The sequence below is a fragment of the Mobula hypostoma genome, chromosome 1, assembly GCF_963921235.1.
Source record: "Mobula hypostoma chromosome 1, sMobHyp1.1, whole genome shotgun sequence".
Lineage (NCBI taxonomy): Eukaryota > Metazoa > Chordata > Chondrichthyes > Myliobatiformes > Myliobatidae > Mobula > Mobula hypostoma.
Window position 1 is genome coordinate 50758956 of NC_086097.1, and position 17895 is coordinate 50776850.

Here is a 17895-nt window from a genome sequence, read left to right on the forward strand (position 1 = left end):
CTTGTTATTTATTGTTCATTTTATTAATATGTATTTTTATCCTCTTTCTTTTTGTAGTTGCACAATGTTGCCTGTCCTGCTGCGTGCGGTCTTTCATCGATTCTATTGTGTTTCTTGTATTTATTGTGATTGCCCACAAGAAAATGAATCTCAAGGTTGTATATGGTGACACAGATGTACCTTGATAAATATTTTCTTTGAATCTAAATACATACTTGGTTGTAAAGGATCTCCAGCCCTAATAAACACAAGCAGCATTATCAACCATCAAATCGCTGTCAATGTGTTTGCAATGGAATTTATATTATGCACAAATACTTCGTAGATCTGTTTCTATCTCAGCTGTTTTCCATCTCAGTTCAACTCTCTTCCCACCCCCACCCAGCTGATCAGTATATGCTTTTTATTTTCTTGAGTTTACATTCTCTTAAAGCCAAACACACTATTTGTCTCAGTCATTCCATTGAGCAAAGAACTACAAAGTACTTTTTCAATACAATACTCAAATACTCAAAGGCAAGGAGTTCAAAGCATGATTTTTAAGAAATTCATTTTAATATTTCGTACCCGAGTTACAGTACAACAGTAATAATAAATTGCAAACTTTCTTAGTGTCTAAGCTTGTATTAAAAACATACCACTGATCAAATTCAGAAATGAAAGTTACATACAATAGTGTAAGAATTTTAAAATCAGAACAATCTGTAGCATTCAAATTTTCAATCTGAGTTTAAGAATTTTGCATCTTCCAAAATTAAAGCCATAAAAATCTACAAATTAAATCGTTTCTCTGCTTCATCAGCAATGATTTCTCCAATGGCTAAGGATGAGGTTGCTGCAGGTGAAGGTGCATTTCGAACATGAAGAACTTGGCTCCCAATAGGTCCAGAGCCTCCATCAAACACAAAGTCATCTACTAGATTACCATTTTTGTCCAAGGCTTGTGCCCTTACTCCGGATGGGCCTCTGCAGGAGTACAGCAAATCAAAGAGGTTACATACCATATAGTAACATACAAATCAAATAACTTTAACCGTAATTCTCTTTAAACAGTCTAATGTTATTGTGTCCTAATAAGTTCAAACATTAGATTATACCAAATGATGCATTACGTTTTCTGTTTCAGTGAATCTGAGAGTTTTAATTTGAACTATATTGTGGACATTAATTTTATGTTCTTTTATATTGACTCAGCTGTGAATTAAATTTATAGATCAGTTTGAAGATAGCTTCAACATAAGAACATGACATTAAAATTGAACAAGATATTAATATTGAGCTTTTATGTTGCAGATTTGAAAACTTAGTCTTTGAAAAATCTTATTTTCATCTACATTGGTTCTTAAATATGCTCTTATATTCTGGACAACAGGATAATTTAGGTCAGGCACTCCTAATAGAACTCAATGTCATGACGATATCAAATACAGACTGCGTAGTTTCCGAAGTGTGACTAGTTCTCTAAACTTCTCTTTTCAAGGTTGTACTACTACTCTAAGTCTGTAGGTGGCTAGAGAAAAACCAGCAAAGCCAATTAATTCATTTGTGCCTCATAATGAAATGCAGTGTATATATTCCTCAATACCATTTGAACAATGACAAAGAGCTCTCACAGTGATATTCCTCTAAATACAACCTGCCTGGTTATTCACTTCCACTTCAATATTAGTTTCATCAAAACCCCGACATATTTTGACAAGGAACCCATATTAAAGAAGGTTCAAACTCATGTTTTGGCTTTGGCACAGTATCAAAGTCATATTCAAAATCACAAATTATATTCATTGTGCCCATCTCTTAGAATGTGTTGATGTTTGAAGTTAGTCAGGTCTATTAATCTTTTCTTTTAGCATTTGTAGTTAGTGTGTACATTAACTAGTTTGGGAATTTAATGCAGCACTCTGACAGTTCCAGCTATCAGCTGTTAAGCAGTTAGCTTACCTTCTTCTACTGTCAGGACTAGCAAGAGCTGCTCATTTCCTGCTGAGCCCAGTGTTCTAACCCTATCTGCTTGTGAAGCTGATCTCTCACACACCCAACTGGAATCTCCTAGACCTTGTCCATGAGTGACACCTGCTGGTAACAGTCCTGCCATTGCTGCAAATTTTCAATGCACTTGTACTGCTAAATGGTAGAAAGCTTCTTGAGATTAAAACTTCGGGAATGAACTTGCTTAGTTTGGCACTCCAGGGTAGGATGATGCTGGACACTACATTTTATATTATATCTTACTTCATGGATTCTTTATTAATTAATTGGCAAACAAATAATAGTGACCACAAGAGTTCTTCTACTCACCAGAACACAGTAAGAGCACTGTTCATGAAATTAACATTAATTGTAACATACACAGACAATAGGCATATCCTGCTCATCACACAGATTTAGAATTTTTAAAAATTTCTGTAAACACTCATGTAAACAAAAATATATGATTGAAGTTACCTTTCCTTTCAATAACAGTCCCCACTTATATTACAAAATCTGTAAGACTATCCTAGCTGTACCACAGTTATGGCTGAAACCAACTAATTCAACAAAACTGTTGAATGGTCCTTGCTGTTCTAACACAACAAATGATGCTTATATGCATCTTGCCAAAAGAAAAACCTTGACAAAAATCTATAAAGTTTGAGTGAAATCATATTCACCAATATAGACTAATTTGCAACATTAATGATGGACACTCAGACTCTTCCAAATCAATCGCTTATCCAGTTTGATACAGATTTTTCCATGAGGAAAACATATTTTTGGGAAGGATAAGTAGGAGGTGCTTTTCAGGCTTGTATCATCAGCATGCATAAGGGCCAATCATGTTAGCTCCTGTTTGCATTCATCAGAATAGTGAAGCACAAGATTCACCATAGGGGGACCCTACTGAGTTCAATCAGCACTCTGCATATTTGCCAACTGCATAAGATACCTACAACTCTAAGACAAATACCCAGCTCATGATGACCTGGCCTCATCACCAGATATGCATCTGGGAACAATGTAAACATCTGGTATAAGCAAACACAACCTGCAGCACAGAAAGTCTGGAAATACTATTATCGTAAGGGCAGACATTAATGATGAAGCGTAGCAACACCTTTAATGTGCCTATACACACTCTGGTCAATTGGGAGAAAAGATTATTTGAAGATCTAAATGTCAGATCTGACAAACTCATGGTCTACAGGGCGGCAGCATTCTTTGCCCTCCTATAATCTTTTGAGACCTGGATAACCCGCAGCATAGGTACCATACATTTCAAGGCACTGAAGAATTACCACAAATATTGTCAGTTCATTTCCATGTTACTTACACGCCTAACACCAGACTCCTGAAATAGACAATCTATTCCAATCCATGTCATGGAAGCAACTATAAGATTCAAGGATGTGCTCAAAGTCCTTGAAGAAATACAACATCTTAACTTACTCTGGGGGGCCTCTGACTCAAACACTGAAAGTGGAGGAGGAGTAAGCAAACCGTACTGAGATCCTCAAGGACATGTCTCTGGGATGTCTCTGGCATGCATGTCTCTGGGAGCTGAACATCCAAGGATACACGGTGTATCGGAAGGATAGGAAGGTAGGCAGAGGGGGAGGCGTGGCTTTATTGGTAAGAAATGATATTAAATCTTTGCCCTCCTATAATCTTTTGAGACCTGGATAACCTGCAGCATATGTACCATATATTTCAAGGCACTGAAGAATTACCACAAATATTGTCACTTCATTTCCATGTTACTTACACGCCTAACACCAGACTCCTGAAATAGACAATCTATTCCAATCCTTGTCATGGAAGCAACTATAAGATTCAAGGATGTGCTCAAAGTCCTAGGCAGAGGGGGAGGCGTGGCTTTATTGGTAAGAAATGATATTAAATCATTAGAAAGAGGTGATATAGGATCGGAAGGTACAGAATCTTTATGGGTTGAGCTAAGAAATCGCAGGGGTAAAAGGACCCTGATGGCAGTTATTTATAGGCCTCCAAACAGCTGCAGGGATGTGGACTACAAATTACAACTGGAAATAGAAAAGGTTTGTCAGAAGGGCAGTGTTATGATAATTGTGGGGGATTTTAACATGCGAGTAGATTGGGAAAATCAGGTCAGCACTGGATCTCAAGAGAGAGAATTTGTAGAATGTCTGCGAGATGGCTTTTTAGAACAGCTTGTTGTTGAGCCCACTAGGGGATCGGCTGTACTGAATTGGGTATTGTGTAATAAACTGGAGGTGATTAGAGAGACTGAGGTGAAGGAACCCTTAGGAGACAGTGATCATAACATGATTGAGTTCACTGTGAAATTAGAAGAAGAGAAGCTGAAATCTGATGTGTCGGTATTTCATGGAGTAAAGGAAATTACAGTGGCATGAGAGAGGAACTGGCCAAAGTTGACTGGAAAGGGACACTGGTGGGAAAGACAGCAGAGCAGCAATGGCTGGAGTTTATGCGAGAAATGAGGAATGTGCAAGACAGGTATATTCCAAAAAAGAAGAAATTTTCGAGTGGAAAAAGGATGCAACCATGGTTGACAAGAGAAGTCAAAGCCAAAGTTAAAGCAAAGGAGAGGGCATACAAGGAAGCAAAAATTAGTGGGAAGACAGAGGATTGGGAAGTTTTTAAAACCTTACAAAAGGAAACCAAGAAGGTCATTAAGAGAGAAAAGATTAACTATGAAAGGAAGCTAGCAAATAATATCAAAGAGGATACTAAAAGCTTTTTTAAGTATATAAAGAGTAAAAGACAGGTGAGAGTAGATATAGGACCGATAGAAAATGATGCTGGAGAAATTGTAATGGGAGATAAGGAGATGGCAGAGGAACTGAATGAGTATTTTGCATCAGTCTTCACTGGGGAAGACATCAGCAGTATACCAGACACTCAAGGGTGGCAGGGAAGAGAAGTGTGCGCAGTCACAATTACGACAGAGAAAGTACTCAGGAAGCTGAGTAGGCTAAAGGTAGATAAATCTCCTGGACCAGATGGAATGCATCCTCGTGTTCTGAAGAAAGTAGCTGTGGAGATTGCGGAGGCATTAGCGATAATCTTTCAAAAGTCGATAGATTCTGGCATGGTTCCAGAAGACTGGAAGATGCAAATGTCACTCCGCTATTTAAGAAGGGAGCAAGGAAGCAAAAAGGAAATTATAGACCTGTTGACATCGGTGGTTGGGAAGTTGTTGGAGTCGATTGTCAAGGATGAGGTTACAGAGTACCTGGAGGCATATGACAAGATAGGCAGAACTCAGCAAGGATTCCTTAAAGGAAAATCCTGCCTGACAAACCTATTACAATTTTTTGAGGAAATTACCAGTAGGCTAGACAAGGGAGATGCAGTGGATGTTGTATATTTGGATTTTCAGAAGGCCTTTGACAAGGTGCCACACATGAGGCTACTTAACAAGATAAGAGCCCATGGAAGTACGGGAAAGTTACATACATAGATAGAGCATTGGCTGATTGGCAGGAAACAGAGAGTGGGAATAAAGGGATCCTATCCTGGTTGGTTGCCGGTTACCAGTGGTGTTCCACAGAGATCAGTGTTGGGGCCGCTTCTTTTTACATTGTACATCAACGATTTGGATTATGGAATAGATGGCTTTGTGGCTAAGTTTGCTGACAATACGAAGATAGGTGGAGGGGCCGGTAGTGCTGAGGAAACGGAGAGTCTGCAGAGAGACTTGGATAGATTGGAAGAATGGGCAGAGAAGTGGCAAATGAAGTACAATGTTGGAAAGTGTATGGTTATACACTTTGGCAGAAAAAATAAACGGGCAGACTATTATTTAAATGGGGAAAGAATTCAAAGTTCTGAGATGCAACGGGACTTGGGAGTCCTCATACAGGATACCCTTAAAGTTAACCTCCAGGTTGAGTCAGTAGTGAAGAAGGCGAATGCAATGTTGGCATTCATTTCTAGAGGAATAGAGTATAGGAACAGGGATGTGATGTTGAGGCTCTATAAGGCGCTGGCGAGACCTCACTTGGAGTACTATGGGCAGTTTTGGTCTCCTTATTTAAGAAAGGATGTGCTGACATTGGAGAGGGTACAGAGAAGATTCACTAGAATGATTCCAGGAATGAGAGGGTTAACATATGAGGAACATTTGTCCGCTCTTGGACTGTATTCCTTGGAGTCTAGAAGAATGAGGGGAGACCTCATAGAAACATTTCGAATGTTGAAAGGCATGGACAGAGTGGATATGGCAAAGTTGTTTCCCATGATGGGGGAGTCTAGTACGAGAGGGCATGACTTCAGGATTGAAGGGCACCCTTTCAGAACAGAAATGCGAAGAAATTTTTTTAGTCAGAGGGTGGTGAATCTATGGAATTTGTTGCCATGGGCAGCAGTGGAGGCCAAGTCATTGGGTGTATTTAAGGCAGAGATTGATAGGTATCTGAGTAGCCAGGGCATCAAAGGTTATGGTGAGAAGGCGGGGGAGTGGGACTAAATAGGAGAATGGATCAGCTCATGATAAAATGGCGGAGCAGACTCAAGGGGCTGAATGGCCTACTTCTGCTCCTTTGTCTTATGGTCTTATGGACATGCATCAAAAGCCCTGTGTCTGACCACCTCCTGAAGTACTTACTCACCTTCACACTCCATCAGCCTCAATCCGCACCATCTCTGGGAGAGTTTGCATTTTTCTCATTAGCCTCTTTAGGGTTAGAATTAGACTTTCACTCAGGTTTTGTAGATTAAGTCATCCTTGATCTACAAAGAGCTGTCTTAATAAAAAACTAATGCACCCAAAGGAATGCAAACATAGGAGTGAGGAGGACACAGTTTGTAAAGCAGACATATGCAGGTTAAGTCAATGGACAAAATACTGGGAAATGGAATACAGCATCAAGGAGTGTGAAGTTATTCACTATGGTTAGAAAAAGAGAAAAGCAGTGCAAGGCTATATTTAGAGAACAAAGTATACTCATAGGGGGTTAGAATGTAGATACAACATGTAATTAATATGGCAAATTAAATATGGCCATATTCAGTAGTGTTGATCCTTCAATAACTCATCCACTTATTGTCTCCAAGTGCTACTCTTGAAAATACAAACTTGTCTATTATTTTGATATTGACCCAGTCTGACTGGTCGTCTGCTTTGCTGGTCGTATATACAAACATCCATTGGCTTTATTGATTGCTGATTTAAACCTGAAATATTAGCCATCATGCATGCCAAGATCTAAAAGTCTCTGAACTTCATCTATTCAATACAGATCTGAAAATGGCACAGGATACAAATTTAGCTTTTGAAAAGAAAGCAACATTTAATATTTAGCTATCACAACCAATTACGTAAATCTTTAACTCAGTATGCCAACGTTAAATATGGCCTCTTTTCACATAAGAATACTGTGGAAAAATAGTAATTAATTGAAACAGTAACAGTTTATTTGTAGACTGCATAATCTCCAACATTTTTGAATACAATTAACTTAACCCAACATTTTTATAATACTATGTGATCTTTGGATTATAATTGAGAAATACAAAAGAAGCAGAGAAGAAGCAATAAGTCAAAACATGCAAGACTCAATGTGCTAAACAATCTTTCTCCTTACCTCATAACGTCATTGACGGTAAGCTGTGGAATATACCGCTGAAGCTGTTTCACTTGGGCACTGATAATGATTCCTCTATACATTTCATTTATACCAAATACAACATGTTTCATGGCAAGTTTTTGAACCCCACTGGTAAAGGGAGAGTGAAGAGTTAGTTTTTACGCTTCTGGAAGTGTACAAATCTGAAGATACCTATTAGAAACCACGTTCAAACTTAAAACACCAAGAAGTGTTTTTTAATTAACATATGACCAATTTCTGCTTTAAGATTAAAATTTTAATTCAAAATACATGTTTAACACCACAGAAACAAAATATGTGATATGAACTTGAAGTTTTGTTACATCTCTGAAATACAATCCAAAATAGAAGGCTTACGTTTTGTATATGCGAATGACGTTACTTGCGGAAGCCGGGGCATAAAAATAACAAACACCTCAGAGCCATTTATGTCAAGTAATTAAAATGACTATTGCAATGTGTTTTCACATTTCCATTTTACCACTAATGAGCAGGTACGTTCAAGAATGTGAACAGGAAACTTAACCATATTGTTAGATGATAGGAAGGCCAGGAAGGAGATGAGGCATAATCGTAGCCAGTGGGATGATTTACAACAGAAAGCAACAAATACTGGACTGAAAGTGTTTTATTTAAATGCACGCAGCATAAGAAATAAAATGAACGATCTTGAAATTCAGCTACGGATTGGCAAGTATGACGTTATGGCCATCTCTGAAACTTGGCTAAAGGATAGCTGCCATTGGGAGCTGAACATCCAAGGATATACGGTGTTTCCAAAAGATAGGTTACTAGGCAGAGGGGGTGTTGTGGCCTTGTGTATAAGAAATAATAGTAAATCATTAGAAAGGGATGACATAGGATCGGAAGGTGTAGAGGCTCTTATGGGTTAAGTTAAGAAATGGCAAGGATAAAAGGACCCTAATGACAGTTGTATACAGGCCTCCAAACAGCAGCTGGGAAGTGGATTACAAATTATAGCAGGAGATACAAAAGGCATGTCAGAACCACTGACATCAGTGGTTGGAAAGTTGTTGGAATCAATTGTTAGGGATGAGATTATAGAGTACCTGTAGGCACATGATAGGATAGGCCAAAACCAGCATGATTTCCTGAAAGGAAAACCCTGCCTGACTAACCTATTGCAATTTTTTGAGGAAATTACAAGCAGGGTAGACAAAGGAGATGCAGTAGATGTGGTGTACTTGGATTTTCAGAAGGCCTTTGACAAGGTGCCACACATGAGGCTGCTTAGCAAGAGAAGAGCCCATGGAATTACAGGGGAGTTACTAGCATGGGTGGAGCATTGGCTGATCAGCAGAAAACAGAGAGTGGGAGCATAGGGATCCTATTCTGGCTGGCTGCCAGTTAGCAGTAGTGTTCCACAGAGGTTGGTGTTGGGACTGCTGCTTTTTAACACTGTGTGTCAATGATTTGGACTATGGTATTAATGGATTTACAGCTAAATTTGCCAATGATACAAAGATAGGTGGAGAAATGGGTAGCGTTGAGGAAACAGAGAGCCTGCAGAGAGACTTAGATAGTTTAGGGGAATGGGCAAAGAAGTGGCCCATTAGTCAGAGGGTGGTAAATCTGTGGAATTTGTTGCCATGAGCAGCTGTGGAGGCCAAGTCATTGGGTGCATTTAAGACAGAGATAGATAGGTTCTTGATTAGCCAGGGCATCAAAGGGTATGGGGAGAAGGCAGGGGAGTGGGGATGACTAGAAGAATTGGATCAGCCCATGATTGAATGGTGGAGCAGACTTGCTGGGGCAAATGGCCTACTTCTGCTCCTATATCTTATGGTTTTATATTGTCAATGTTGAAAAATATGCTTTCATATTATGGATTTCATAGTTTTGTTCTACATTCAACATATATCTGAAATCTTGGGCATACCTATAACATATTGCTTCTCTAAAATCATGCAGGTCAAAATCATAAACATTGTAACCTTCGCGTTTAAATGCCAAAACTGCATTGGGTCCAAGCCAGACGCTCCCATTCATTCTCGGTGTAAAGTGTACACCAAGAAAAGGAAACTTTGGATCTGGAACCTAAAAAATAAAGGACAGCTTAAAGGATTATTATAGATATAGACAGGGAATTAAACAAAGACTTTCCATTTCGATAATCTAGTTCAATATTAAAAAAAAATCAAAGAACTGGACACAAGTTCAGAGAAAATGCAGTTAGTTAAATGGCATGGAGTTTAGCAGGTTAGAGAGCAAAGGCTGACAGCCTTTGTCTCTTACTGCAACAAACCTTCCTCTTGTCTATAAAGGTTCTGCCCTTCACTTGAAAGTAAATATTTTCTAAACTTAAAAATTGGTAGAATTGCTGATAATGCGATAATGAAGAAGGTTGTTGAAGGAATTAGCAGGCAACAGATCTGATGCATATATGGGCAGAAATATAGCAGATTAAGTTTAATCTGGACAAGTGTGTGATGTTGCACTCTCAGAGGTCAAATGCAAGGGGAAAGTATACAGTCAATGGCAGGATGTGCCGAGGGATCTTGGGGTCCAAGTCCATTGCTCCCTGAGAGTGACAACAGAAGTAAGAGAGTGGTAAAAATGGCATACAGCAACACTGTCTTCAGTCTGGCCATGGAGTACAAGAATCAGAAAGTCATGTTTCAGATGTATAAAACTTTGGTTGGGCCTCATTTGGAGCATTGCGTGCAGTTATAGTCACTCCATTACAGAAAGAATGTGGAGGTTTTGGGAAGGGTGTGGAAGAGAGTCACCAGGATGCTGCCTCGATTAGTGTGAGTATTAGCTATAAGGCGAGGTTGGAGAAACTTGGATTGTTTTTTCCTGGAGCGTTGGAGGCTAAAGGGAGATCTGATAAAGACTTATAAAATTATGAGAGGCACAGATGAGAGTCTCCTTTCCCATACAGTAGAAATATTAAGTACCAGAGGACAAAACTTTAAGGTGATAACGGCAAGGTTTAAAACAGATGTGCAGGGTGGTAGAATAGTGACATTTAAGAGGCATTTAGACAGGTACATGAACATGCAGGGATTGGAGGGACACATATCATGTGCAGGTTTAGTTTAACCTAGCATCATGGTCAGCACTGCTATCGTGGGCTGAAGGGCCTGTTTCTACACTCTATTGTTCTGTTAACAACAATTCAGTACGAAAAACATAATTAACCCAAGAGACACCAGATTCAAGTGCACATTTCTATTTACATTAACAATTTTAAGATCAAGAATATTTGTAATTCAAATATATAAACTCAATATACAATTCCACAAGTACATATGTGCATCCAATTATTGAAATTTATAGTAAGCTTCAAGGAGTATAAAAGAGTAGTATGAAAACAATGTACAAAAATGAACACCAATTTATTTCAAAGATATATTTAAACTAAGAAATGGAACAGAATGTGAAACTACAATCAAACTATGCCATTTGTGAATGTTGAACAAAATGTGGAATTGTAAGAATTTTAGAAGAATGTAAAAATATGAAATCTTTTATGAAATTAATCAAATCTAATTAGATTTATTAAGTGTATCTTAAATACTTACAGGATAAATGTTCCCTTTTACTAAATAGCGCTTCTCTGGTTTTAGCACCAGGTAATCTCCTCGAAAAGGCACTATACTCGGATCATAGCTACAACCAGATTTCTGTGAAAGCCTATCTGAATGGAGACCTCCACATGTCACAACATACCTGCACTGTATTGCAGTTTTCTGCTTAAAAACAAAAAAACACCAATGAAATATACCAAACAAACTGACATTGTGGCAAGTGTATTTAGATTAGCTTTTTTTGCAGACTTTTCCCTTAATTGTTTTTCAATTAGCTTTGAATTGTAATGAAACTAATACAAGTTCTTATTTATTAAGACCTATAGCACATTGGGTCCATACTATCTCCTAGCAAAGCAAAAGCATCAGTTTAATTTGCCCTCTCTATTTTCCCTGTAACCTTCCAATGTATTCTCTCTCAAATGCCCATTGACGCCTCTTTGATCGATGGATTCTTACCTACATAGTGAGTTGATTTACAATAGCCAGTTAATCTACCAGTATATTTTTGGAATGTGGAAAGAAATCCACATGGTCATAAGGAATATCACTTTTGGGATTACCCAGAGCCCCATCACTGGTGAAGCTTTCACTCGTACCTCTGTCCTCTCCAGTCCATCAATTTGCAGCCTTCACCCCACCCCCACAATAAATTTCTGCCAGCCTTTCTAGTTCTGAGCTCTGCAAACAGCAATCCCCATCCAAACTGTGCTCACCTATGACCTCTTTTCTTGATGACTTCCACTGATTTGGTACCTTGCAATATGGTCTCAGGTCACACTAAATTTGCAAAACCCTAGAAGTCCTTCATTGAAAATGTAATTCTATGGAATTTGCCGTGAATCCCTCTTCTCAACTTGCACCAGCTCACCACCTGCTCTTATGAATTTTCTTGCAAAATTTAACTACATGCGTAACCATTGTCCTGATCTTCTAATGTCTCCTCAAAGCCTGAATTCTTGATTTATAGCCATAGAACACTATAGCAGAGAAAAAAAGACCTTCAGCCCATCTAGTCCATGCCAAACTATTAATCTGATTAGTCCCATTGACCTGCACCCAGACTGCCCTACATACTGCCCTCCATCCATGTACCATGTAAATTTCTCTTAAATGTTGAAATTGAACCTGCATCCATCACTTCCGCTGCCAGCTCATTTCACACTTTTACCACCCTCAGAGTGAAAAAGGTTTCCTCATGTTCCCCTTAAACATTTCACCTTTCACCCTTAACCCATGACCTCCAATTCTAGTCTCACCCAATCTCAATGGAAAAATCCTGCATTTACCCTATCTATACCCCTCATAATTATGTATACCTTATCAAAGCTCATTCACCTATGCTTTAGGGAACAAAGTTTTATTCTATTCAACCTCTCCTTATAACTCAGGTGGTCAACTCCTGGCAAAATCCTTGTAAATTTTCTCTGCACCCTTTCAATTTAGCCCTTGTTGTGTATCAACTTGCAACAGGTTCTGTAAATTTATAACTCATTGTGATACCTGACAGAAATTTACCCAAAAGTTCACACTTGCTCAAATACTAATGATCAGGTATATAGTATTTTCAGAAGCATTCTCAGACGAAGCACATCAAATATAAAAATATAAAATATTTTTTATAAAATATAAAATATTTTCAGATATAAAAATACCTACTTTCTAACAACTTGCTTCAACACCTACCACTGCAGTATGAATATTTTTGCTTACTACAGCCATGATTGTTTGCTTTCTGTGGTAAGATGGAAAACCTGCGCTGAATAAAGTTCAAACTTTATCTTCTGTTTCGTGACAAGCACATTCCAACTGTCTTTACATAAAAATGAAGTCCTTTGAAGAAGGAAACTTTAACCACATACTGCATTTATGTTCCGATCTAAAAGTCCAAAATACATCCCTATTTAGCATTCTTTGATGAAGATTCATTGTGGAGTTACTAGAGAAAAATAAAAAAAACAACAGGAATTCTGCAGATGCTGGAAATTCAAGCAACATACATCAAAGTTGCTGGTGAACGCAGCAGGCCAAGCAGCATCTATAGGAAGAGGCGCAGTCGACGTTTCAGGCCGAGACCCTTCGTCAGGACTAACTGAAGGAAGAGTGAGTAAGGGATTTGAAAGCTGGAGGGGGAGGGGGAGATGCAAAATGATAGGAGAAGACAGGAGGGGGAGGGATAGAGCCGAGAGCTGGACAGGTGATAGGCAAAAGGGGATACGAGAGGATCATGGGACAGGAGGCCTAGGGAGAAAGACGGGGGGGGGTGACCCAGAGGATGGGCAAGAGGTATATTCAGAGGGACAGAGGGAGAAAAAGGAGAGTGAGAGAAAGAATGTGTGCATAAAAAGGAGTAACAGCTGGGGTACGAGGGGGAGGTGGGGCCTAGCGGAAGTTAGAGAAGTCAATGTTCATGCTTTCATTTTTTAAAGAAAGGGGCTTCCCTTCCTCCACTATCAACTCTGCTCTTAAACGCATCTCCTCCATTTCACGTACATCTGCTCTCACTCCATCCTCCCACCACCCCACTAGGAATAGGGTTCCCCTGGTCCTCACCTACCACCCCACCAGCCTCCGGGTCCAACATATTATTCTCCGTAACTTCCGCCACCTCCAACGGGATCCCACCACTAAGCACATCTTTCCCTCCCCCCCCTCTCTGCATTCCGCAGGGATCGCTCCCTACACAACTCCCTTGTCCATTCGTCCCCCCCATCCCTCCCCACTGATCTCCCTCCTGGCACTTATCCGTGTAAGCGGAACAAGTGCTACACATGCCCTTACACTTCCTTCCTTACCACCATTCAGGGCCCCAAACAGTCCTTCCAGGTGAGGCATCACTTCACCTGTGAGTCGACTGGGGTGATATACTGCGTCCGGTGCTCCCGATCTGGCCTTTTATATATTGGTGAGACCCGACGCAGACTGGGAGACCGCTTTGCTGAACATCTACGCTCTGTCCGCCAGAGAAAGCAGGATCTCCCAGTGGCCACACATTTTAATTCCACATCTCATTCCCATTCTGACATGTCTATCCACGGCCTCCTCTACTGTAAAGATGAAGCCACACTCAGGTTGGAGGAACAACACCTTATATTCCGTCTGGGTAGCCTCCAACCTGATGGCATGAACATTGACTTCTCTAACTTCCGCTAGGCCCCACCTCCCCCTCGTACCCCAGCTGTTACTCCTTTTTATGCACACATTCTTTCTCTCACTCTCCTTTTTCTCCCTCTGTCCCTCTGAATATACCTCTTGCCCATCCTCTGGGTCACCCCCCCCCCGTCTTTCTCCCTAGGCCTCCTGTCCCATGATCCTCTCGTATCCCCTTTTGCCTATCACCTGTCCAGCTCTCGGCTCTATCCCTCCCCCTCCTGTCTTCTCCTATCATTTTGCATCTCCCCCTCCCCCTCCAGCTTTCAAATCCCTTACTCACTCTTCCTTCAGTTAGTCCTGACGAAGGGTCTCGGCCTGAAACGTCGACTGCGCCTCTTCCTATAGATGCTGCTTGGCCTGCTGCGTTCACCAGCAACTTTGATGTATGTTGCAGAGAAAAATAAAAGCCTTCTTAAATATATAACAAATTCAGTAATATAATAATGAAACTCATTCTGCTACCTAGCACAATAATAGAAATTAAACAAATCTTTACCTTTAGACTCCTGATGGTAATTGGATACTTTAAACCTAAAAATAATAATATTGAACTTGATGCATGGTTTCTAAGATGACAAGTCATGCTCAAGCAATAAACTTAACAATTAAAAATAGCAATGGAGGTTGAACTATTGATCAAGTAAAATAAAACATTATTTTTTCTTAGCTAAAATTATGAGCAAAATATTATTTTTGAGAAAAACACTTCCTTGAATTTAATTTTCCTCGTTAGAGATTATTAATTCAGGATCATATATTGCACAAACTGACAGACGCTTACTTTGTATATAATCTACCTTATGTATTTATATTTATCATGTTTTTTAAAAAATTGTCTTCTTTATTTTATTGTGTATTTTTTCTGCTGCATTGGATCCGAAGTAACAATAATTTCATTTTCCTTTCCACCTGTGTACCGGAAATGACATTAAACAATCTTGATTCTTGTTCCACCTTGCCCTGATGAAAACAAGTTCATTTTACAAGCATTTCCTACCACAATAGTTATGATGTCTTCTGCAGCACACATCATTTACACTGAAAGCTTCAGTAAAGCTTGTGCCATTAGTCTGCTGTAACCCAGCTTGAAATTTGTAAATAACTGTAAGCAAGAATTCATTAAATACAAAATAGTATACTAGACATCTTTCTCTGCCACAGCGAGGCCAAAGGCAAACCTGATGAACTCTCACCCAGTGGTAAGAACTATGAATTGTCCAATTTTAGGTAATCTACTCCTTAGGTTCCTTTTCTACTCCTACATGTCCACTCAGTGCCTTGATCCCCTTGTCCATTCTCCACCACCCCCCTTCTTATTACCTTCCCACATCTGCCTATCATCCCTTCCTTATTTGGTCACACCTCTCCGTCATTTACACACACTTGTCATCTTCCCTCCACACTCTCAGTCCTGAGACAGGGTCATAATGAGAAATGTCAACCTTCACTTTGATCCCGTAGATATTGTGCGATTCAGATTCTAGCAGCAGGTACAGTCTTGTGTCCTCATATTAATTTATTGTGTCAGGTGGTCATTTATTTTAAACAATACTTTTACAATACTTCTTCATGTGTCAACCTTAATTAGTGTCTGCTAATTTTATATTTTGCATGAATCTCATTTCCTTAATAAACATGGATAAGTGCCACAGTAGCTGTAACACCACTCTGACCGGGTAAGAACATCAGGGTATAAACCACTACGATGCCAGAACTTTTCAAAGTGAACAGAGACCCAGGTAATAGATTTACTTTTTATTTTTTCCTTTTAGGTGGAAAAATTAGATTAGATTAGATTAGATTCAACTTTATTGTCATTGTGCCGAGTACAGATACAAAGCCAATAAAATGCATTTAGCATCTGACCAGAAATGCAAAGAATAATGTTATTTACAAAATAACTGCAAATAAAAAGTAAGTGCTACAGCACACAAATATAAAAGTACTGAGACAGTACAATACGGATGCAATACTGCTTAGTGTACTGCAGTACTACCAACGTTGCACGTAATATTGACAATATCTAAAACCCTCTTGTACATACTAGAGCACATGCTTATATGGTGTTGTTTCTTTGCAACACTTCCTCAGATCATTAAGGACCTTAGCCACAAACTAATGAATTTAAGTACTTGCACATTCATAAAAATTGTGTGTGCATTTCAGAGTCATCAGCTCAGTAGATTCACTCCACAATATAATGTGATTTAGACTATTTAATAACAATTACTAAATTGTAGCTCTCCAATATAAATTATATCTGGAGTGTAGGAGAATGAGGGGAGATTTGATAGAGGTATACAAAATTATGACGGGTACAGGCAGGGTAAATGTGAGCAGCTTTTTCCACTGAGGTTGGGTGAGACTAGAACTAGAGGTCATAGGTTAATGGTGAAAGGTGAAATATTTAAGGGTAACCTTAGGGTGAAATGTCTTCACTAAATGGGTAGTGCAAGTGTGGTACGAACTGCCAGTGGAAGTGGTGGATGCAAGTTTGATTGCAACATTTAAGAGAAGTTTGAATAAGTACGTGGATGAGAGGGGTATGGGGGGGCTGTGGACAGGTGCGGCTCGATAGTACCAGGCAGAATAACAGCCTTCGGCATGGACTAAATGAGCCATAGGGCCTGTTTGTGTGCTTATAGTGCTCTATAATACTATAGAACTCTATAGATGTTCTTTAACTGCAGTATAGCTATTTGACAGACTCAAGAGGGACAGTGATATTTGACAGTTTCCTACTTTACTTCGAAGTATGCTACACAAACTTGATGGTTTGCCTTCTGCATCAAATGGTCAAAAACTGCATTCAAGTTAACCTGTTCAATGGCGTGACAACAAAATTGCACTTACCATCTTTACTGCCTTCAGGACTTTCTTTAGTACTCTGGAAGTCAGTTACTTCAAACTGTGTTTCTATATTCCCACCCATTTCACAAAAATCTTTTGCATACGATAGGGCCACCTCTCTCCAATCTACAATGCCTGTGTTTGGAGAATCCAAGGCCATCAAACCCTATGTAACAATAAAGAAACAAAGCCAATACATAAGAGTTCAATACAACTTATAACAGGTTCTTTTTGTGCCACTAGTACTGCTCACTACTTATCTTATGTGCTTATACATTAAAACTCTATAAAACTTCGTTTTAGTCCAGTTAATAGGTTAATATTTAAAGCCATGAACTTCCACAAACATCAAAGTATTTAATATTAAAGATAATCAAAACATGCTTCTAACAATACTGAGAGAAAAGTGTGAAAAAAGAAGCAAGAATGATTAGCTCAGACTTATGAGCTAACAACAAAGTTTAGCAATAATGGAAAAAAATATAAGACTGGAATTTATTAGCTTGCTACTGGTTATTGAAATAAAAGTCTCCAGAAACTGCAGCAGCTAATGCACATCATCAAAGAGGATGAACCATGTTTTATTTTTTTTAATCCTGGGAGCCAGCATTTCAATGTGTTGTTTCTAATCAGAAGAAAAAAATCAGGGACATATACTATAGTGTAGATTCTATGATAGAGAGTCATAGAAAATGGGAACGGGCCATTTGGCCATTCAAATATCCTTTCCACATGATAATGGCTGATCC

At 39.2% G+C, this 17895-nt stretch overlaps 1 protein-coding gene across 3 annotated transcripts in view; it reads right to left on the reverse strand.

Annotated features, from left to right (window-relative positions):
- Positions 1–566: 566 nt before the first annotated feature.
- l2hgdh (L-2-hydroxyglutarate dehydrogenase) overlaps positions 567–17895 on the reverse strand; it is a 39196-nt gene continuing 21867 nt past the window's right edge. The window contains exons 5-10 of one of the 3 annotated variants that reach the window (XM_063048507.1): positions 17150–17312; positions 14793–14827; positions 11138–11305; positions 9490–9647; positions 7566–7697; positions 567–966 (exon numbers count right to left, since the gene is read on the reverse strand). In XM_063048507.1, the coding sequence (XP_062904577.1) occupies positions 771–966; positions 7566–7697; positions 9490–9647; positions 11138–11305; positions 14793–14827; positions 17150–17312 (852 nt within the window). In that variant the 3' untranslated portion in view covers positions 567–770. Of the gene's footprint in view, positions 967–7565; positions 7698–9489; positions 9648–11137; positions 11309–14792; positions 14828–17149; positions 17313–17895 lie in introns of all 3 variants that reach the window. The other 2 variants (XM_063048499.1, XM_063048509.1) reach the window with 2 other exon arrangements.